This window comes from Macaca thibetana, chromosome 12 (genome assembly GCF_024542745.1).
Source record: "Macaca thibetana thibetana isolate TM-01 chromosome 12, ASM2454274v1, whole genome shotgun sequence".
NCBI lineage: Eukaryota > Metazoa > Chordata > Mammalia > Primates > Cercopithecidae > Macaca > Macaca thibetana.
Window position 1 is genome coordinate 80,452,901 of NC_065589.1, and position 23,668 is coordinate 80,476,568.

General features: G+C 36.0%; 1 protein-coding gene and 1 long non-coding RNA gene across 6 annotated transcripts in view; one reads left to right on the plus strand and one right to left on the minus strand.

Annotated features, from left to right (window-relative positions):
- The window catches only part of LOC126932959 (uncharacterized), a 72,213-nt gene extending 56,537 nt beyond the window's left edge, over positions 1-15,676 (minus strand). The window contains exons 1-2 of the long non-coding RNA XR_007718390.1: positions 15,614-15,676; positions 14,310-14,399 (exon numbers count right to left, since the gene is read on the minus strand). This is a non-coding gene — a long non-coding RNA (uncharacterized LOC126932959). The remainder of the gene's footprint in view (positions 1-14,309; positions 14,400-15,613) is intronic.
- KCNH7 (potassium voltage-gated channel subfamily H member 7) overlaps positions 1-23,668 on the plus strand; it is a 475,718-nt gene that overhangs the window by 296,972 nt on the left and 155,078 nt on the right. For all 5 annotated transcript variants that reach the window (XM_050752295.1, XM_050752293.1, XM_050752296.1 and 2 more), the window contains exon 3: positions 7,037-7,189. In XM_050752295.1, coding sequence (XP_050608252.1) covers positions 7,037-7,189 — 153 coding nt within the window. The remainder of the gene's footprint in view (positions 1-7,036; positions 7,190-23,668) is intronic.

Below are 23,668 nucleotides of genomic sequence, written 5' to 3' on the forward strand. Positions count from 1 at the left end.
TATTCTTAAATACTTTAATTCCTTTATTCTTAAAAAGCCCTAAGCCGATGAAAGGGAGGGTAGAAAGAAAGCGATCATGAGCCAATGTATGACTGAATAGATTAAAATGAAATGTCGGGCTGGAGACAGGCTGGGCAAATAGATGGTGTCTTGCTACCTCCCAGTTGGCAGGAGAAGGGAATTATGCCTAAGTTAGGAGTGCAGTGGGGCGAAAATGGACAAGATTGCGAGAAAGAAGTGGGAAGAGTTCTAATTATCAAGTCATTGCTTATAAAACATAAAAAATCTCTTAGAATACACCTTATTTAAAAGTCATGGAATTCAGAGTCTTGGCTTAATGAAGGAATTGGAACCCAAGCATTCTGTCCCAAAACAGAAAGGGCACACAGTGTCCCAAGACCAAGGGACAACATGCATGGCTCACTTTACCATTGCATAATGGGGATGATAATGGTACTATTGCCATTTTTGTGAGGATATAAATAATATTACAGCATGTATAGCCCTCATAACAGTGGCTGGCACACAATAAATGTTAGCTGTTGGCATTACCTTTTTTTCCTAAAATGTGCTTTCAAATGCTAATCCTGGTACCTAGGCCAGTCCAGAAATAAAGATTGTTTCACACATTTCTACTGCATACCAAATTCCATGGACTATGGAGCTTGCTGAAAGAAGCTAAGTTCTGTCATAAACGTTACTTGGTGTACACTGTACTTTTTAAAGGCAGTGTGACAATCCACAGGGATAAAAGAAATACAATAAATAAACCAAAGGCCTCATCACTGCAAAGGTGAAAAGGAGGCATATTTTAGATATTACAAGATAAAAGGGCCTTCCCCCTACTATGTCCTCACTGCCATTCAAAAATCTACTTGATATACCTTATCATCTGGACAAGAGAATTAATCTGATGAGTTCATCTCAAGCACCTAAAGGGCTGAATGACTCAACTGCATCATTGAATATTTGCAGGAAGTTTACTCACTCTTTCAAATTGAGAAATTGATTTTTCTCATTCAAGTTGATAATACTAACAGTCACTTATTGCTAACATCTTCTATGCCAGGCTCCTTGCGAACTACTTTACATGTATTATCTGATTTCACCTTCCCCACAGTGTTAAATAGGACACTCTCTCTCCTCCCTTCCTTATTTTATAGATGAGGAATCTGAGTCTTGGAAGGACTAAGTAATTTGTCCAAAATCATTCACTAAATAATAGTAGAGCCACGTCTGTCCAATTCTAGGGGCTACACAGAGCTGCACATCCAAGAAATTTACTGCTCAATATCACTACCTTCCCCTTCTCTGAATGTTTAAAATTACTTTAATTAAGAAGTAATTGAAAATAAATTATTCACACCGTTGGCATCTCAGTCATTGTCAATATTGCCACACAGCAGAACATGAATATGACAACCAGGTTTGTGTTAATTAGATTAGTTCTTCATTTTTAAACGACAGGTAAATATATATAATCTCTCTTGGAAATTCTGAAAGGATCATCCTAGTCCCATATTACTGCATCAACTACATCAACAATCTAACAATCTAAATACATTCACTATTGTAACTTAATCATGTTGGTGATTGTATTTGTGTGTGTGTGTGCGTGTGTGTGAGATTATGTTAAGGATGTTTCTTTAGACCTAATGTATTATCAGATACACTGCCAACCTTTTGCCAGCTCAGTTTTTTGTTTATAATGCTTCTATATAAATGATTTTATTTGTTCACATAACCTCCTCCTTTTTGTTTTCAGTAGGCTCCTTTAGTCTTAACCAGGTGACTGGTAAAATGAGAGAAATGGGCAAGTATTCTACTGAAGGTCACAAGCCTCCCACATGTAAGTGGCACCCAATCCATCAGGCTAAACAGACTACACATGGCCATTCAGACCGTCTATCCCATTTATTTTTGGTGATATGATTTTGCATAAGAGTTATAGAATAATCTTTCTAAATGTGCTTTTGTCTCTTCAGTCAAATAAATAGACCCTATATCTTTTAAACTTTTTTCTCTTCTTTAAGACATCACTAATACACAGTCCATGTCTATGTGCTCTGGACACCAAAATACTTCTGAACACACTTTCATGCTTAAAACAATTTGCTATATTCCCAATGCCAAAAGACTGAATTTCAAGAACATAGAAGACCATCAAGGCATGACCTCCTATTACTCAAGCCCTCCTTTTGAAATACCTCTTCTCTTAGCCTGCAATACACCACAGCCTTTTCTTTTTTTTTCCTTCAATTTTTATTTTAAGTTCAGGAGTACATGTGCAGAATGTGTAAGTTTGTTACATAGGTAAATGTGTGCCATGGTGGTTTGCTGCACAGATTGTCCTATCCCCTAGGTATTAAACCCAGCATTCATTGGCTCTTCTGCCTGATGTTCCCTCTCCCTGATCCCCCACCTCTTACAGGCCTTAGTATGTGTTGTTCCCCCGCATGTATCTATGTGTTCTCATCATTCAGCTCCCATTTATATATGAGAACAAGAAGTGTTTGGTTTCCTGTTTCTGCATTTCTTTACTGAGGATAATGGCTTCCGACTCTATTCATGTACCTGAAAAAGACCTGATCTCATTCCTTTTTATGGCTGAATAATATTCCATGGTGTATCTGAACCACATTTTCTTGATCCAGTCTGTGATTGATGGGCATTTAGGCTGATTCCATGTCTTTGCTATTGAATGCACCACAATCTTGACTATCTTTCCACCTCACCGTCGGCTCCTACCCAATCTCTGCTGTTCTTTTTCTTCCCTTCTTTGATTCTACGATGCCTCCAGACCCAGGTCACATAGTTTTTCAACTATACTGATTCCCTACATGACCTTATCCAGTCCTTATATGTAATCCATTCTCTAATGATTCCCAAATTTGTATTCCTAGCTTGGTCCAATCTCTGAACTTAACTTCAGTCTCCTGGATCCAACTACCTTCTCAACATTTCCACTTAGATATCTAATAAACAATTGCAAAGTCAACATGCTAAAAACATATGGATTTACACAATCCCAAAAATCACCTTCTTCCACAGTCTTCCCCATTTTAATAAATGGTTCTGCTACTTCTTCAACTACCAAATTTGTTGTCACCTTGGACCCCTCTCATTATCTTATGTCCCATCCAATATATCAGCAAATCCTATAAGCTCTACCTCAAAACATCCCAAACAGACCCCTCATTACCACCTGCAACAACAACACCCTGGACCAAACCACCATCATGACTTGCCAAGGCTATTGCAGTATTTTCCCAAATGGCCTCCCTGCTTCCATCCTAGCCTTCTCTGTAAGCTGTTCATCACACACACACGTGAAGGAAAGTTTTAAATGAAATCATGCTAACTCCTGGATAAAACTCTCCAATGCCTTCCTGTCTAACGCAGTGAAAAGCTTCAGATCCATTCCTTGGCCTTCTCCCCAGTGACTTCTGGCTTCTCCCTTGACCTTGCCTACTCTCCCCACCTTGCCCTGTCCCACAACCACCACACACTGCCCTAGTAACATTGACTTCTACACTGTTCCTCAAAGACATAAGATGCCCTGTGAACACAAACCACACACAGTACAATAAAACACCTTTAAATCAATTCAAAAGGAGGAGTCCCAGCATCTTATTGTAAAGTGCAACTAGGTGTATGCCACCAATATATAAAATAAAGTATACTTTTCATAATTATTCAGATTACCTTGAGTTTGTTTGCTCTATGGCTGCAGTAAAAAATCACACACTCTAAAAATTTTATTAAAATTAGCACTGTTCCTCCTAAACAGTCTTTTCCACTTTGGAAATGTTTTCACTCAGGAGAGAAAATGTGGATATGAACCGTAGTCTAACAATATTAGTATAATTGCATGTATAATTTTATAAATAATGGCCAATATTATTGTAAATAATCTGGTTCTTAACAAACACTATTAATTTCATTTGAATATATGATTCATTTAACAAGGTCTGAAATTTTTCTAATTTTGTTTAGAAGTCTTATTTCCACATTATTATTATTATTATTTGTTGTTGTTGTTGCTTGGCTAATGTTTGCTGGATTAGGTTTCCATTGCTCTTGTTCCCAATGTTACATTCAAGAGAAATATTTAGGAGCACAGAGTGATGACTTCTTATGGCAATGTCACCTGACCAAAGTAGTATCTTGACAGAACTTAGTTGGAGTTTGTAGAATCATCCAAGCTAAATATTTTTGTTCTATAAAATGTATTCTATTCTTCTCTTCCTCTAAATTCCATGTATCTCCTTTCATTGTCTGCCTTCCAGGAGGCTATGCAAGATTGATGGAGATATTAAATCCCCAAACTAAAACAGAAAAGCATGTGAATGTGAGTTTTCAGTTGACTTTAGAGGAAATATATTGCTTAATAGGAATGTACAGGAAACAATGATAGTGGGCAGTAAATCCCAGATTAATTACATTTATTTAATATGCTTTAGAGCCAATGCAGATAGCTGAACTTTTATACGAAGCACTATAATTTTATGATTTTTAGGACTAGACAGTACATTTACAAACACTTGTATTGAAAAACATGATTTTGTCCCATATTACCAAAAGCAAAATTGCTCTATTACAAACCTATTAGGTCCCTATCCCCACACATTTTATTTCCGGATTTCTCAAGCATTTTTTTATGTTTTTTATAGTCAACGGTACACTCCAAGTGTTGGAAAATTTGAAACTGCTTAAATAACAAATGTGCGAATTCACAATGATATTCTAAATGATCCAGGAAATGTCATTTTAAATGGTAAAATCAATATGTATTTTGGTTCATTAGGAAAGTACATAATGACTATTTCTAGCATCTCCTCAGACTGTTTAACCAGTGTGTACTGTGATGCCTGGCCTGAAGCACTTCTATTTTTAGTTCTATTAGAACAGTCTTAAATTGCTTATTTTCTGTTTACTAAAGTCATCCCGTTTGTTACCATGGAAACTATGACAAGTGCTCTAGCTAACTATTTTATTAAATGAATTGGAGACATAGCTGAAGAAGCTGAAGACTGAAGGTGCAGCTTGCCGTTCCTAAGGCATATTTTCCGACATCTGTAAAGCCATTGCCACATTTATAGAAAATATGAAATTAGTTATAAATAAAGTTATCCACATTTCAAATTTGGGAAGCTGTCCACATTTGTATTATAACTAGCACATCTGAATTATAAGGAGCACATAGGCATTCCTAACTTACAAAGAGTCTGTCTAAAAGTATATTTGTCGATCAATTCCTTGGAAATTAGAACATATTTACCCATAGAAACAATTTTACAAATAATTGTTAGATCTCCAGGCCTACCCTCAAAATCCCTTCCCTCTGAAATCCTCGATCTAGAGCAATATCCATAATAGCTTTTGTTCTCAGCTCTAGCAGCAGGAGCCAAGATGCAGGATAAAAAGAAAGGAGTTTTCTTATGCTGACTTTATTAGAGCTTACATAGGTCACCATTTGGGAATACTCGCATCTACTGGCCTTTGCAGATGTTAGGGCTCCCAAATACATCCTTCAGCTGTTTGCCCGGCCCCTATCGCCAGCCTCCAGGGGTCCTGGCACTTGCTCACATTTCTCTCTGATGTTTCATGCCAGACTAATCTTGCTCTCAACCTGCCCCCGCCTCTACATTGAACCATCATTCTCCACAAGATTCAAGGTGGCAGAGTTAGTTGTGAAAAACAACAGCAGTCAAAATGGATGCATTTCCTAAATCAGGGGGTTCCGATCTTTTGGTTTCCCTGGGCCACATTGAAAGAGGAAGAATTGTCTTGGGCCATACGTAAAATACACTAATGGTAACGATAGCTGATGAGCCAAAATAAATAAATAAAATAAACTCAACGTTTTAAGAAAGTTTACAACTTTGTGTCGGACCACATTCAAAGCCATCCTGGGTCACATGTAGCCCGCAGGCCACGGGGTTGGACAAGCTTGTAAATGCTTAAGAACACTTTCTGAAGTTTTGGCATTTTAAAAACACTTTATTTGTAACTTAAATAGCTGGAACTGAAACAAATTTCAAGCCTGTGAAATTTCCATTACCTTGACTAAAGAGCATATTCAGAGGGTAAAAGTGTGACGAAACTGCTTTGAGGAATTTTAGAAGTTAGCTGCAAGGAGTCAGTCAGCAGTCAGCTGATTTAAAAGAAGTCTGCTTTTCAAGTATATGCTCTGTATCTTGGACCTATGGGTTTCTGTTGGAAGATGGATGGTGGTGGTTGATTGCAAACTGAGTCATACCTTTGTTTATTTCATTTCCAGATAATTCTAATGAAAGGTATCTTACTAGCCCTGTAATTTTGCTTTTAGAAGAATATCATCTTGAAGAATATCATCTCATGAAGAAGATTACTAACGCAATAATATAGACAAAACTTTGTTCTTATTTTCTAACAGAATAAAAAACAGACAAAACCATTGTAATTTAGACGTTGTGAATTTTGCACAGAAAAGAATTACTTTAATATAAGATAGTATTAAGTATATCTTATATACTGTAATATAAGATAATATAAGAATTACTGTATATAAGATAGAGTCAATAATTTACTATTTTATGTCTAATAAATTAGAAAAGCACATAAGTTGCTTGTTGTTAAAATCAAGATGACATGAGTTACTTTCATTTTTTATACAGCTATATTTTATAGAGATTCAGATTTAATCAAAACGTATAAGAAAATGATAAGAATTATTTCTAGAAAGTTAAAGAATATATCTTTTTAAAAATTAACTATTATAGGGATGGGTGTGAAAGCAAATAGAATTTGATATTTCTGTTTTTCCACAATGTAGTAACTGAATTTATTTATAATGTTTTTCTGGAAAAACATATATATTTTAAATGAATATGGTATGCAATAAAATACGCAGTAAAAAAGATCAAATTATTTTTTAATATCAGGGATCATTTAAGATACAAATTTCCTTAGGAGTATATTTCAATTTTAATGTTACTTGATAGTTCAAAACGAAGGCATATTTTTAACTAACATTCATTTTTAATCTCCTTAGGGTCCACTTTTATTTGTAACACTCACATAATTCCAGTGAAAAACCAAGAGGGCGTGGCTATGATGTTCATCATTAATTTTGAATATGTGACGGATGAAAATGCTGCCACCCCAGAGAGGGTAAACCCAATATTACCAGTCAAAACTGTAAACCGTAAGTAAAAGGCAATGTGTACTCAATGCTGTTGATAATTCTGCTACTGTAGTCACTTTAACAGTCTTCATATCAGTTCAGTTCTCAAAATATCTTTATATTTGAAGTAAAATAATTTTACATGAGTAAGCCATTAGCTCATGTTACCTTTTGCCTTCCAGAATTTATTGGCTGCTCTGGAAGCCATTTAACTTGGATACAATATAATGTATTTAACCAGTCCCCTGACACCTGATGGACATTTAGGTTGTTTTCAGACTTTGTCTATTACAAATAATGCCAGAATAAATTCTGCTTATGTATTTTCATGTGTATATTATTGGACAAATGTATCTTCAGGGTCCTTTAAGTGGGGTTCCTGGGTCAAGGGTGATGCATATATAATCTTTTCAGGTATTGTCAAATTCTCCTCCACGTGCTTTAAACCATTTTACACTACCAGCAGCCATGAATTAGCATTTTTCCCCAAAACTATGCCGACAAAGAGAGTCAGAATCAGTTTTCTCAACAATTGTCATCATCATAAGTGAGAACTAGCACCTCAATTCGTTTTAGTTTATATTTATTCTATGAGTAAGGTTCATATATTTAAGCACAAAGGACATTTCTTTATCAACTGTTCATTTCTTTTATACATTTTGGTTGTTTTTTTCTCTATCTTGTCAATTTGTAAAGTAAGCTGCAAATAGCTCACCTAGAAAATAGTGTGTCTTCTATCTTTTTCATAATTTTTATTTAAAGGGATTTTTGGTAATGTGTCTAAATTTATAACTCTTTCCTTTGTTGCATCTGAATTTTTGAGACATAATTAGAAAAGCTTTAACCACTCCAAGGTTCTAAATAAATCACTTCCTTTCCCCGGAACTTGTATGATTTCATTTTTTAGGATCTCTGATGCATTGTAAGCTTATTTTGGTGTATAGTGCAGGGTATACAGTTAATTTATCTTTTACTCAATGGCTCATTCATTGTTCTAACATTATTTATTAAAAAGTCTATCTGTTCAACAGTAATTTAAGATGCCACCTTTATTATACACTAAACTTCCATATGTGCTTGAATCTACTCCTGGATTTTCTATTCTGTTCTGTTGGTTTATCTCTCCCTCAGAATCATACAGTTTATATATATAATAAATAACTAATATAGCATGATTCCTTATTATTTGATATTAATTTTCAGAAAGTTGAGGTTATTTTTTGATTAATTTTCCACGTGAACTTTAGAAAAAAGTTTTCTACAGCTAGAAAAAAAATGTAATATTTTTATTGGATTCACATTAATTGTATAAGTTAACTTGAAGATAACTGATGTCTCTGTAATATTGTCATTCTATTCAAAAATATATAGTACGTATTTTTATTTTCTAAGTCTAATTTTTGTGTCTTTCAGGAATTTCTTAAAATTCTCCTCACTTGTTTACTTTGCTCTTTGGCATTTAACTTTTGTTGTTGCTGCTATTATGAATGGGACTTTTTTCCCCATTGTATTTTCTTATAAAAGTAACTTTTCTTTCTGAATACATTAAATTTACATCCAACTATCTTAGTTAATTCTTATTTTACAGTGACTTATACTTTGACTTTTATGAATTTTTCAAATATTCTATCACATAAAATATAAATTGTTTTATATTTCCTTTCCAATTCTTGTACATCTCATAGTTTTCTCTTGTTAAAATGTGCTGGCTATTACCTCCAAGGTATCATTAAAAAGAAATCAACAGTGAACACTACGCCTGGCTCTGGTTGTTGTGCGAATGCCTTTAATTCAAACATTCCTCATTAATTGAAATAATGACATGTGAGTTGAGTTGTGTGTGCTTTATAATTTTAAGAAAGTTTCCACTGACTTAATTTTTTCAGAATGGGTGCTGAAATTTGTATAATGCCTTTTTTAGCCTCTGTGGAAATGAGTGTATTATTTTTTTCCTTATTTTTTAATACATTTTATAAATGAAGTTACTGATATAAACCATTCTTGCATCCCTGGAAGAAGTCACATTTGGACATGTTATATTTCATTTTGTAATACATTGTTGGGTTTTCTTAACTCAAATTAATTTTTCGGTTTGTGTCAATATCCAATAGGCAGAGTGATCTATAATTTTTGCCTGCATATGTGCAATTTTCTGAGGTGTTGGTATCAATATTATAATTCCTTCAAAAAATAATTGCGAGTTTCTTCCCCTTTTTGTATGCTATTGAAGCATTTAAATAGCTTAAGGATTATCTAGACTTTAAAAGTTCGGTGTGACTCCCCTGTAAAGTCATCGAGGTACTTATTTGTGGTACTTGTTTGTGAAGTAGCTCCTTGACAAATTTATTTTTCTTCTTTAATAATGGTCTACTCAAATTATCAATCTTAACTAGGTTCAGTTTTGCTAGACATTATTTCCCTAGAAATTATTTCATGTAAATATGTAAATTTTGTTTTAATAGAATTATGCAAAGTAGTATTTTATGATTTTTTAAAATCCTCTGTTCCTATAGTTTTTTTTTCTTGAAATTTCTCATTTATTTTATTATTGTTTTTTCCATTTAAAATTGATTAGTCAGTAGCTTTTTCCCCAAAGACCTAATTTTTTATTGGTTTTTTAATTCTATTAGTTTTCAAACTCACAAAATTTTGCTTTTATGTTTCTTAAATCAGTTTTTATCAGCTTACTTTGTTGCCTCTTTTTTATTACATTGATTTATTTTCACTCAGTTTTTGGCATATGATTTTAGGCTATATATTTTTATCTAAGCACTGTGTAAGCTATACCCCACGAATTTAGAAATGTAATATTATTTTTCCTAGAAAAAATGCAACTTTTGTTTTCCTAGGTTTTAACTTGAGTTGTTTAATATAGATAGTTTTTAGTTTTCCAGTCAGAAAAGTATTTTTAAAGTATTATTTTTTGTTAAAAACTTCTGGTTTCATTGTCTTACAGTCATAAAATCCTGTTTGTATTATTTCTCTTTTTGTAATTGTCTAAAATTTGCCCGTGGTTTATTATTTGATCAATTTTCATGATTATGTCACGTGAATATGAAAAGAAAGTGATATTGCAAAATATCAAGCTACAAAAGTTGATATCTACTTTATAAAACTCTGCCTTATTATTATGCTGTCTTCTATATCCTTACTTATTTCCTGTCCTCCAGATATGTCTTGGATTTAAGAAAGTGTATTAAAGTCTTCTACTGTTAGGATATTTCTTGGTATTTGTCATTCTGTCTCTTGCAATTTCTGTTTTATGAATATTGCTGCTCTTGTTTATTTCATAGATGGCCACATATCTTACGTTATTAGTATAAATTAGAATTTAGCATTACAAAGTATCTTATTTTTTGTTTATTAATGTTCCACCTAAATTCTACTGTATCTTAAGTCATGACACTTGAGTCTTTTCTTTTTTCCATTTCCTTGCTGTATTTTAAAGTCATCTTTTAGTCATTTCCCTTTGTTTTGGTTGTGTCTTTTTTATACAGTGTGCGGTTTTTATGCAGTGTGAAGCTTTTCTTTATTGCTTATAAGAAAATAAAACTCATACTTTAAATGATTATAACTACAATAGGTATTTACATTTATTGATGCAGTTGATATGTTTGTTTTCTTGGTACTAACATATTCTATGTTAAATATACTCTCTTGAAGTATTTCGTTATGTTATCTTTTCTTTGCCCTTTTAAAAACTGGTTTTTGTTGTGGTTTTATTCTGGTTTTGGTGATTTTTTGGTATTTGGGAAAATTTATATTGTTTTCCAATAGTTATCTTTATAAGAAAATGTTATATATTCTCCTTAACTCTTTCCTCTTTTCCTCAGTCAGTATATTTTGGTTCCCTACTTTGAGCAGAAATAAAATTATTATGGCAAAAACCTCAATTACTTTTGCACCAACGTACTAGCTTATAATCCTTTTCTTCTTCTTCCTACCATGCAGTTTTCATCAACAATATTCTATTTCTTAAGGCTCATCTTTGTGCTCCTGAGTATCCTTAGTCTCCTGCCATTCAGTGTGTCAGTTTAAAACAACATCACTTGACTCTCATCTGTTACCAGGAAGGCCCTCAGTGAGCTTGTCTATTTTCTTCTCCTCTGCCTCTCATTTTGTTGGGATATGATATTTCTAGCTTGTCAAGTAGGTAATGTGTATATACTTCCTACATTTCTTTTGGCCTCAAATTTCTAGTGAAATGTATTCATGACTGTCGTTTTGTCAGAGATTCCCCAAACACAGCTTCTTAGATGAAGTATATCCCCTTTGGGAAACGTGTGGGGGTAAAATATTTTCAGAGTTCTGTCGTGTTTAACATGTTTTTATATCACTTTGACATTTGAAGGAGAGCCTAGGTAGATATGACATAGTATTTGGTCCATATTCTATGCCTTCTGACTCTGGTAGATATTGTTTCATTCTTTTCTTACATCAACTGTTGCTGACAAACAGTCTGATGCCAACCTGCTTGACTGTCCATTGTAAGTGACTCGGGCATCCGGGTCTTGTGCACTTTTTAAGCCCCTTCTATTGTCTCTCCAGGAACTGGTGCTCATGTTACAGACCTGATCTTGAGATTTCATACTCAGTGTGAGGCCCTCTTCTGCTGAAGGTGAACTCTGTTTAATAAGTGTTCCCTCACTCCAGGGAGACTTCTGTACTCCTCTTTTCTTCATTTAGTTTCACCTTGACTCTCTATTGCAGTGTGCTCTTCTGAGCCAATTTTGCTGGTATTAGCAAATCCCCCACCTACGTGTAAATAAAAGTCTATAAGTTGTCTTTCTCTAGTTACTCCATAGGCGTGGTTTATGGGTACTTTTATTTGACTCCTTCTTTATTAAATCTCAAAGGTTTATATCGGGGTCCATGAGGATTTGGTAATTTAGGTATCTGTCATTATCTATGGGAAGCTGGAAGCCTTATCACAAAACTTTAATATTTGAGAAAGGAAATTGTTACGCTGTGTATAAATTAAGATAGAAAAATATGCGTATAATGAAAAACATGTTCCCAAAAACCTATTTTGTAAACTTAAGTATAATACCAAATCAAACATACCTCAGCTGATAATTTTTCATAATAGCAATTTTTTCCTTATGTATGTCTAAATGACAGTACAATATTCTTTTAAAGCAATATTGGCACAAATATATTAATGTAATGTGATTCTAGTATTCTAAATGTTTTACCCTGAACAGTATTACACTTGGAGAAAACTCTATCAGAATCGCTAATTCATCAGTCTTCCAGATGACGTATTTAGGAAAAAATTGAGCTACCGTAAAATACTATTCTTACCCCCAAAGTCTTGATCCCAAAGTTGATGACTGTTTTGATTTTCTTATACTTTCCACGAACAAATGCAATCATTAATGAATGATTCCTGGGAGTACACTTCTAATGTCAACCTCTATTTCTGTCATGAATACCAATAATGTAATTTGTTTAGATGGTAGATACCTAGTTTAGTTTCTTCACTGTCTTCTCAAATTCTTATATTTTCCCACAGAATAGTTGTATTTCATGGTCCATCAAATTGGATGGAAGTGAAAAAAGAAGGGTACATCAGCAACATGGCAGAGAAGGGGACTTTTAAAAAAGATAATGTGTCTATTTAAAACTGAAATGTAAATGGAGAATTGAAACCTTGATTTCCTAAATGGAAGATAGTCTTTACAGTAGCCTCTGGGATATCATACACAATTTATGCAACTTTATATTGTGATTAAAATAAAGTCTTATGTACAAGTTATAACAAATGCAATAGAGATTCTGCTTCTTATTTTGTGAACCTAAGTGGTTTCCCTATGCTTTAGCCGTCACTCATACAGGGAATCATTGGAGAGAGTACAAATATGCAGATAAAATTATTCCAGAGCATTACAAAGGCCCATTATTTACCACCTGTATATCGGTTTTGATTACACCCTTCCGTCATTATATGACCTAGATTTCCTTTTACTTGGTGTCAGTGTTTGAAGAATGGATTGTTAAATCAAGCAGAAAAGTTAGAGAGAGACAAATTATGCTTTGTACCTTCTGATACTATCCAATTTCTACTTCATATTTTTTCTCATCTTTGGCAAACCCCTGCTGATATTTTTTCTTTGAAGTATAATGTTACTACCAGTGTAAAATAATGATATTGGCTATTTCAAACACTGTTGTTCCCCAGTGATAGCCACTTTTTAAAAAATAAAGAATAAAAAAATCTGATGCACCTATTTTAGCAGACACGTCTTACCTTCAAAATTGTAATATTATTACTTCAAAACCTACACTGTAACTACCAGCTTCTGTATCACTTGAAATGATCTTAAATAAAAATGTGGTTACAAAGAAGTATACAGTGGTATTCACAAAGGCAAATTTTAAACTGGCATTTCCCTTTAACCAATGCTTACTCTCTTACCAAAGTGTTTGTGATTGTGTGTGTGTGTGTGTGTGTGTGTGCACGTGCGTGTCTCAGAGTGGTAGGATTTCAGTGAGAGTAATAAGAAAAAGGTTGTTGTGTGTTTGGGAAGATGTGACTTTCTGAAAATTTAAATACCTCTATTGAAATAGAGGCAAAATAAAGGAAAAGATGTGACATGACTACACAAGAAGCATAGCTTCAAAAAAAGGGAGGTATTAAATTATGAAGATTAAGTAAAAGAAAAGGAGGTAAATACACAGTAGAAAATTTGGATTATAAAAAGGCATTATGATACATTGGGCTCCATATATTCTGAAAACTGAGAGACTTATTTTCTATTGAATTAAGTGGTGGATCATTTCTCATGCAAATACCTAGTTTCAGAGCCAGGAACTCTACGCAAAAAAAGTGAGCAGTTTTCTCTGAGAAGACCTAATTTTTCACAAACTTATTATCTGTAGAAGACATGGAATTAGCCACAATTAGATGACTTATGTCCCCTGAAATGAAGCAAATACAGAAGAAAGTGTTATGTTGATAAATCTTATCAAATTTTGATAAGTACTGAATAATTTGAGCCAATTAATTGCTACACAATAGATATAAATACCAAATAAAAGATGAAATTGAACACTTTCTCACCGAAGTCTTCTGTAAAAAGTTTGCAATCTAATAAATAGAAATAATACAGAGTGAAAGAGAAAATTGTGTATTCCTTACCAAGCATAAGGGGCCACATTTAAAGGAGCCAATAGTAATGGAAAAGTGTGCTCTCTTCTTTTCAGCCGTAATATTTGATGATGTCGAATACTTGTGAAAAATGGAGGAGAAACAAATTATGCGTTCTTGTTTACGTGATTAATGCCTGAGTTAACTGTCATCAAGTATAAGAGGTTTTCACTTTTACTGTTTTAGATAAATTATTTTTGTTTCATTTTAAATTATTGAAAACTACATTTGAATTTCATATGTCTTCTGTAGCATTAATCTAGTATCATACTCTGATTCACACACAGATACATGCACACTTTTCAATTTTCTAAACATTTCTTGAAGGGATTGGGGGAACCTAAATTAAACAAAAAGTGGTACTTAAGTTGGATTCCCTTCTTTTACATTCCATGTCACCACATTCCCTTGAGTCTTTCCACGTCTGTAACAGCTATTTCAGTACCATTTGCTTGTTTCTCTTACTCTACTCCTAAAAGCTGTTTGTTTCTCCCCTGGGAGCTGCTTTTAATATTCCTTCCTTCTTAGTCATCTCTATATACCCTGCTTGGGCAACCTCATCCTTTACTTACAGGATAAAGACCTTCTCACAAATCAGTATCTCCAGCTCATTATCTTTCTTTAGCCTTACTTACAACCTCATATATCCCACTAGACATATCATTTAGATTTTAGTATTTCTGGGCGATTTAGCATTTCAAGCTAAGAACTGCCTTTCCATCCTCAGCTACCATCCATTTCATCCCAACAAAAAACTGTTCCTTTTCATAAATTATGAATAGAATCATTATCCAAAGCTCCCAAGCCAGAAACCTGGGCATGATACTAAACTTCTCCTTCTATCTAATCCTCTATTTTCCCAACCAAAGGTTAGCCAAAGTCTATGAAACACATCTCTTAACTATCTCTCTCACATAGCCCGCTATAATTGTCCTACTCAGACCCTCAACACATGTTTCTTGGACTGATATAATAGTCTCATAATAGGTATTCCTGCTTTAAGCTTCTTTTCTTCAGGATTACATGTTATATTGCTGTACATCACATCATAATCCTCCACTGTCTACGTCTTTTACAATTGTCCTCTATTGCCTAAAATATAAGACTCCAAAGCCCTGTGCATGCATAATACAATCAATCTATCATGATATAGCTTCTGATACTTCTTCAGTCTAATTTCCCATCACATCCCATATTTTAATGGGGATTCCTTGAAACTACCATTCACTTTATGCCACCTAATTTGTATCATGTGGTGTCCCCTCTACTAAAATGCTTTCCTCCTTCTAGCATACCTATTCCAAAGGACTCTTCATCTGTGGCAGATGCTTAATTCGCCCACATGGGTCCACATGTTCCTGCCCCTGTGACATCATAATACCTCATACCTGTCTCCACTACCACATTGGTCACATCTGTTTGCTTAGTAAACAAGTAACATGAATGAAGAAGGCCAGGAGTAAAAAAATAGAGAGAGAAGTGAGGACTGGAAAACTGGAGAACATCTTTATCTTATTCGAAGTGGCCCATAACCCTACAGCTCTACTTCATAGCAGGGACATTTTATTTTCTTTCATATAGACTTAATATTTTGCAAATAGTAAGTATCCAGTACATATTTGTAGAAGACATAAAAAGTTTTTTTTTCATTTAATAATTAAGCTACTTTTTTCCTACTGAATGGGCATTACTCAGATTGCCTATCAGTGGTTCTTCAAGTGTGAGACCATCAACGTCACCTTGCAATGTGTTTGAAATGCAAGTTCTTGGGCCCTACACCAGAACAACTGATTCAGAAACTCAGAAATTCACCAATGTGTTTTAACAAACACTTCAAGTCATTCTGATGCCCAAGAAAGTTTGAAAACCATGGTCTAGGTTAACGAAAGTTTAGATAGAACTATAAAAATAATTTTAAGTGAAAATAAATGTAAAAAAAAAACCCTGAAATTTCTGAAGCATCTTATAGTATTTTTTTACAGTGTACTTTTTCATTTAATCTTATTAAAGTACTATAAAGGACATCCATTATTTTTGAAAAGATTAAAATTACACTTTCCAAATCAAAGATAATTTTACTTTTATGCTTGCTAAAATTTTGAATTATTCTAAAAGCTTCAACTGAAGCTAAACCTATCCACACAAAATATAATTGATAATTTAGGCAATTATCTAGCTAATTTAAGCCACTAAAATTTTATTCATATGCTTTGGACTCAATACTCTGGATAATTGACACGTAAAATACACATTTGCCTCAATAGCTACATTACTCCCACAAATTTGTATCTCAGTTTTTAGACCTCAAGCTAAGGAACAAAGAAATTTTCCATAGAGCTGGTTTATAAAAGTGCTTTTACAGTGTTTTTACTATTCTCCACTGGAGCTGAAAGTCATTCTTTAATTTGAAGATGAAGAGCTGCAATAGTAATATAGAGTTTCCCATTCAGTAAGCATTACTATAGAAACAATCTGTTATTCAGATGAATTTAATTAAAGGTTTTACACTGTAACTAATGTTTACTATTCTCCTGTATTTTGAAGTTTCCTCTTTTTAAAGATTAAATTTGATATAAAAGGAAACATGACATGGTTGCAAAAAACAAATCTGAGGAAAGTTTAGTCATAGTTGCAATAAATTTTATGTCATGTGCCTTTCCCAACCCCCGGGATTTGAACAAAGTGTCTATTTCTAAGGTCAAGAAAATTGCTAGTAGTTGAAAAAAATACATTATTTCCTCATTAACAATGGATGTTAATGAATGCCCAAATTGGTATATCCACATCAGAGAGCCCCCATGTGAGTATAATTTGGAAAATTTTGTTACCTAGCAACACCCAATCAGGGGCAGTCCCTATTCATACAGCATTTGGGTAACTGGTGTCTGTACCATTTGTGTTTGGAAAAGTCCATCAAGAGAGTATCTGTTTATGTGATGACTACATGATCATCCATGCTCAATTTTGGTTAAGACGTTATCACTTTCACAGGACTTGAATGGACTTTTTAATTTGACATTTACAAACAGAAAGAATCTATCAAAAAGAAAGTATGGGTATTGCATGCATTGATTTACTAAGCTGTTATTTTAAGCACATAGAAACTTAATTAGGTGTATATTATGCTGCTGTGTTTGCTTTCATTCCCAATCCCCTCTCACTGAGAGATTTTAACCCTAAGAGGCTGAAAGCAGTCCACCACTTTGTCCTGTCTTCTGCCCTATCCCCCTTATCCAAATTCATGTTTCTTGCTTCTTTGCTCTCGTGATGACCCAGCCAGATCACAAGCAGTGTCCCTCAGATATCGTCAACATTTGTGAACATGTTTACGGGAGTGCTCTGTTGCTGCTGCAGCTCCTGTAATTGTTCTCATGCCTTGCTACAGCACTGACTCCTCCAACCTCCACTTACTGCCTTTAACTCACATAACTTACAGATTCCAATTAGACCTCATCCTTACTGCTCACTGTAAGATCTTGTTTTTTTCTCTGGTATCTAATACCCTAGGAAATGTCACAGGATTCTTAGCCTTTCATGGCATTACCGATCTGATCTGCTCCTTTAGAGAACCTTGTATCTAGCTTCAAGTTTATTAGGTCAGTAGACTCCCTGGTGATCTTTTGTTATCGCTGACACTAGGCCTGCTCTGGCTACAGTGGAACATTTGTCACCCACTAATCAGGGTAGCCACTTGGCTAAAATTGAGTTCACATTGAATGATAATCTTTCCCAGTCTAGCTGCTATCTACATCCTTCTTTGACAATATTCTGAGTTGTTCTACCAGCTCATAGGCAATGTTATATACCTTCCTACATATGTAGGAGTAGGAGAGACTCATGTCCTTGCAGGATCCCTCTATGAAAATTTTCTTCCAAAAAAGAAAAAGGCAGCTATGTTAGTCATTAACTCTGTTTATCCCACCAAATTTGATTTTCTTCTCTCTCTGATTCAGGAGTTAAAGTCGTGTTTCTCTGCAAATCCAGGGTTATGTGGTTGGAGAAAATTCTCACACTGATTTTAAGGCTTCAGATTTAATGTCAGGCTTGTAAGTACTCTGACATTAGAAAGGTACACAGATACCAATTCACACATCCTTATTTTGTGTGATAATAGGGGACTGTAGGCTTAATTCAGATCATATTTTTTCAGGCCAAAAGATGGCTACATTTCTCTCTCTGTACTGGACGCTGTGGCCCTAAGCCCAGACATCTTCCTTAGGGCTGAGACAGCCCAGCTGCTGGAAATATCAGCTGTTCCAGATACACTGCTACCCCTCCCTAGAAATTGTGGTCTAAGGCAGGAAACTACCTTACCCAGCATTATGGCCTTTCCCATGGTGTGGCTTTACCAGTGACTGGTAGATACAGGGAAGCAAAGGCCAGGTACTCTGACTTCAATTTGGCAGAACTCTGAAGGGCATATCCCTGCATTTGAGCTCCAGGAGGATTGGCCGAAGCTTCAGCTGCATATGAAAAGCAGTTTAACTTTCTCTTCTTAATCCTGCCTTTTTAATAGACATAACATAATAGACATGAGAGTACTCCCTCAATAAGCCTTTTCACAATCTACTCTCAGGAATCCAATTTAAGATACCCTCCCACCACCCCAACCCTTTGTGAGGGGACAGATCTCTGCTTATGGCCTTTACAACAAACCTCACTTTACTCCCCACACAGATCCTCTCCTGTTTCACCATGGTCTCTAATTTGCTTGACTACTTGAACTTAAGTTTCTCTCTACTTTTCAGTCCATACTTCAACCTAGCAGAACCAATCAGGAATAAACGGCTTCTAATTATATTTAATTGGGTTTTTGCAGTAAAAATATGACATAATCAAGGTTCTAAGAATTTATAGAAATGATGAAAAATTGAATGAAGGAAATGATTGGAAACTTGCCATTGTGTTGTGAGAAAAATCAATGATTGAAAATAGATGGAGACGGGGGGCGGAGCAAGATGGCCGAATAGGAACAGCTCCAGTCTCCAACTCCCAGCGCGAGCGACACAGAAGACCGGTGATTTCTGCATTTTCAACTGAGGTACTGGGTTCATCTCACTGGGGAGTGCCGGACGATCGGTGCTGGTCAGCTGCTGCAGCCCGACCAGCGAGAGCTGAAGCAGGGCGAGGCATTGCCTCACCTGGGAAGCGCAAGGGGGAAGGGAATCCCTTTTCCTAGCCAGGGGAACTGAGACACACAACACCTGGAAAATCGGGTAACTCCCACCCCAATACTGCGCTTTAAGCAAACAGGCACACCAGGAGATCATATCCCACGCCTGGCCGGGAGGGTCCCACACCCACGGAGCCTCCCTCATTGCTAGCACAGCAGTCTGTGATCTACCGGCAAGGCAGCAGCGAGGCTGGGGGAGGGGCGCCCGCCATTGCCGAGGCTTAAGTAGGTAAACATAGCCTCTGGGAAGCTCGAACTGGGTGGAGCTCACAGCAGCTCAAGGAAACCTGCCTGTCTCTGTAGACTCCACCTCTGGGGACAGGGCACAACTATACAACAACAAAAGCAGCAGAAAACTCTGCAGACGCAAACGAATCTGTCTGACAGCTTTGAAGAGAGCAGTGGATCTCCCAACACGGAGGTTGAGATCTGAGAAGGGACAGACTCCCTGCTCAAGTGGGTCCCTGACCCCTGAGCAGCCTAACTGGGAGACATCCCCCACTAGGGGCAGTCTGATACCCCACACCTCACAGGGTGGAGTACACCCCTGAGAGGAAGCTTCCAAAGCAAGAATCAGACAGGTACACTCGCTGTTCAGAAATATTCTATCTTCTGCAGCCTCTGCTGCTGATACCCAGGCAAACAGGGTCTGGAGTGGACCTCAAGCAATCTCCAACAGACCTACAGCTGAGGGTCCTGACTGTTAGAAGGAAAACTATCAAACAGGAAGGACACCTACACCAAAACCCCATCAGTACATCACCATCATCAAAGACCAGAGGCAGATAAAACCACAAAGATGGGGGAAAAGCAGGGCAGAAAAGCTGGAAATTCAAAAAATAAGAGCGCATCTCCCCCGGCAAAGGAGCGCAGCTCATCGCCAGCAACGGATCAAAGCTGGACGGAGAATGACTTTGACGAGATGAGAGAAGAAGGCTTCAGTCCATCAAAAAGCTCATCAAATTTCTCAGAGCTAAAGGAAGAATTACGTACCCAGCGCAAAGAAACTAAAAATCTTGAAAAAAAAGTGGAAGAATTGATGGCTAGAGTAATTAATGCAGAGAAGGTCCTAAACGAAATGAAAGAGATGAAAACCATGACACGAGAAATACGTGACAAATGCACAAGCTTCAGTAACCGACTCGATCAACTGGAAGAAAGAGTATCAGCGATTGAGGATCAAATGAATGAAATGAAGCGAGAAGAGAAACCAAAAGAAAAAAGAAGAAAAAGAAATGAACAAAGCCTGCAAGAAGTATGGGATTATGTAAAAAGACCAAATCTACGTCTGATTGGGGTGCCTGAAAGTGAGGGGGAAAATGGAACCAAGTTGGAAAACACTCTTCAGGATATCATCCAGGAGAACTTCCCCAACCTAGTAGGGCAGGCCAACATTCAAATCCAGGAAATACAGAGAACGCCACAAAGATACTCCTCGAGAAGAGCAACTCCAAGACACATAATTGCCAGATTCACCAAAGTTGAAATGAAGGAAAAAATCTTAAGAGCAGCCAGAGAGAAAGGTCGGGTTACCCACAAAGGGAAGCCCATCAGACTAACAGCAGATCTCTCGGCAGAAACTCTCCAAGCCAGAAGAGAGTGGGGGCCAATATTCAACATTCTTAAAGAAAAGAATTTTAAACCCAGAATTTCATATCCAGCCAAACTAAGTTTCATAAGTGAAGGAGAAATAAAATCCTTTACAGATAAGCAAATGCTTAGAGATTTTGTCACCACTAGGCCTGCCTTACAAGAGATCCTGAAGGAAGCACTCAACATGGAAAGGAACAACCGGTACCAGCCATTGCAAAAAAAACATGCCAAAATGTAAAGACCATCGAGGCTAGGAAGAAACTGCATCAACTAACGACCAAAATAACCAGTTAATATCATAATGGCAGGATCAAGTTCACACATAACAATCTTAACCTTAAATGTAAATGGACTAAATGCTCCAATTAAAAGACACAGACTGGCAAACTGGATAAAGAGTCAAGACCCATCAGTCTGCTGTATTCAGGAGACCCATCTCACACGCAGAGACATACATAGGCTCAAAATAAAGGGATGGAGGAAGATTTACCAAGCAAATGGAGAACAAAAAAAAGCGGGGGTTGCTATACTAGTCTCTGATAAAACAGACTTTAAACCATCAAAGATCAAAAGAGACAAAGAAGGCCATTACATAATGGTAAAGGGATCAATTCAACAGGAAGAGCTAACTATCCTAAATATATATGCACCCAATACAGGAGCACCCAGATTCATAAAGCAAGTCCTTAGAGACTTACAAAGAGACTTAGACTCCCATACAATAATAATGGGAGACTTCAACACTCCACTGTCAACATTAGACAGATCAACGAGACAGAAAGTTAACAAGGATATCCAGGAATTGAACTCATCTCTGCAGCAAGCAGACCTAATAGACATCTACAGAACTCTCCACCCCAAATCAACAGAATATACATTCTTCTCAGCACCACATCGTACTTACTCCAAAATTGACCACGTAATTGGAAGTAAAGCACTCCTCAGCAAATGTACAAGAACAGAAATTATAACAAACTGTCTCTCAGACCACAGTGCAATCAAACTAGAACTCAGGACTAAGAAACTCAATCAAAACCGCTCAACTACATGGAAACTGAACAACCTGCTCCTGAATGACTACTGGGTACATAACGAAATGAAGGCAGAAATAAAGATGTTCTTTGAAACCAATGAGAACAAAGATACAACATACCAGAATCTCTGGGACACATTTAAAGCAGTGTGTAGAGGGAAATTGATAGCACTAAATGCCCACAAGAGAAAGCAGGAAAGATCTAAAATTGACACTCTAACATCACAATTAAAAGAGCTAGAGAAGCAAGAGCAAACACATTCGAAAGCTAGCAGAAGGCAAGAAATAACTAAGATCAGAGCAGAACTGAAGGAGATAGAGACACAAAAAAACTCTCCAAAAAATCAATGAATCTAGGAGTTGGTTTTTTGAAAAGATCAACAAAATTGACAGACCACTAGCCAGACTAATAAAGAAGAAAAGAGAGAAGAATCAAATCTATGCAATTAAAAATGATAAAGGGGATATCACCACCGACCCCACAGAAATACAAACTACCATCAGAGAATACTATAAACACCTCTACGCAAATAAACTGGAAAATCTAGAAGAAATGGATAATTTCCTGGACACTTACACTCTTCCAAGACTAAACCAGGAAGAAGTTGAATCCCTGAATAGACCAATAGTAAGCTCTGAAATTGAGGCAATAATTAATAGCCTACCAACCAAAAAAAGTCCAGGACCAGATGGATTCACAGCTGAATTCTACCAGAGGTACAAGGAGGAGTTGGTACCATTCCTTCTGAAACTATTCCAATCAATAGAAAAAGAGGGAATCCTCCCTAACTCATTTTATGAGGCCAACATCATTCTGATACCAAAGCCTGGCAGAGACACAACAAAAAAAGAGAATTTTAGACCAATATCCCTGATGAACATCGATGCAAAAATCCTCAATAAAATACTGGCAAACCGGGTTCAGCAACACATCAAAAAGCTTATCCACCATGATCAAGTGGGCTTCATCCCTGGGATGCAAGGCTGGTTCAACATTCGCAAATCAATAAACATAATCCAGCATATAAACAGAACCAAAGACAAGAACCACATGATTATCTCAATAGATGCAGAAAAGGCTTTTGACAAAATTCAACAGCCCTTCATGCTAAAAACGCTCAATAAATTCGGTATTGATGGAACGTACCTCAAAATAATAAGAGCTATCTATGACAAACCCACAGCCAATATCATACTGAATGGGCAAAAACTGGAAAAATTCCCTTTGAAAACTGGCACAAGACAGGGATGCCCTCTCTCACCACTCCTATTCAACATAGTGTTGGAAGTTCTGGCTAGGGCAATTAGGCAAGAGAAAGAAATCAAGGGTATTCAGTTAGGAAAAGAAGAAGTCAAATTGTCCCTCTTTGCAGATGACATGATTCTATATTTAGAAAACCCCATTGTCTCAGCCCAAAATCTCCTTAAGCTGATAAGCAATTTCAGCAAAGTCTCAGGATACAAAATTAATGTGCAAAAATCACAAGCATTCTTATACACCAGTAACAGACAAACAGAGAGCCAAATCAGGAATGAACTTCCATTCACAAT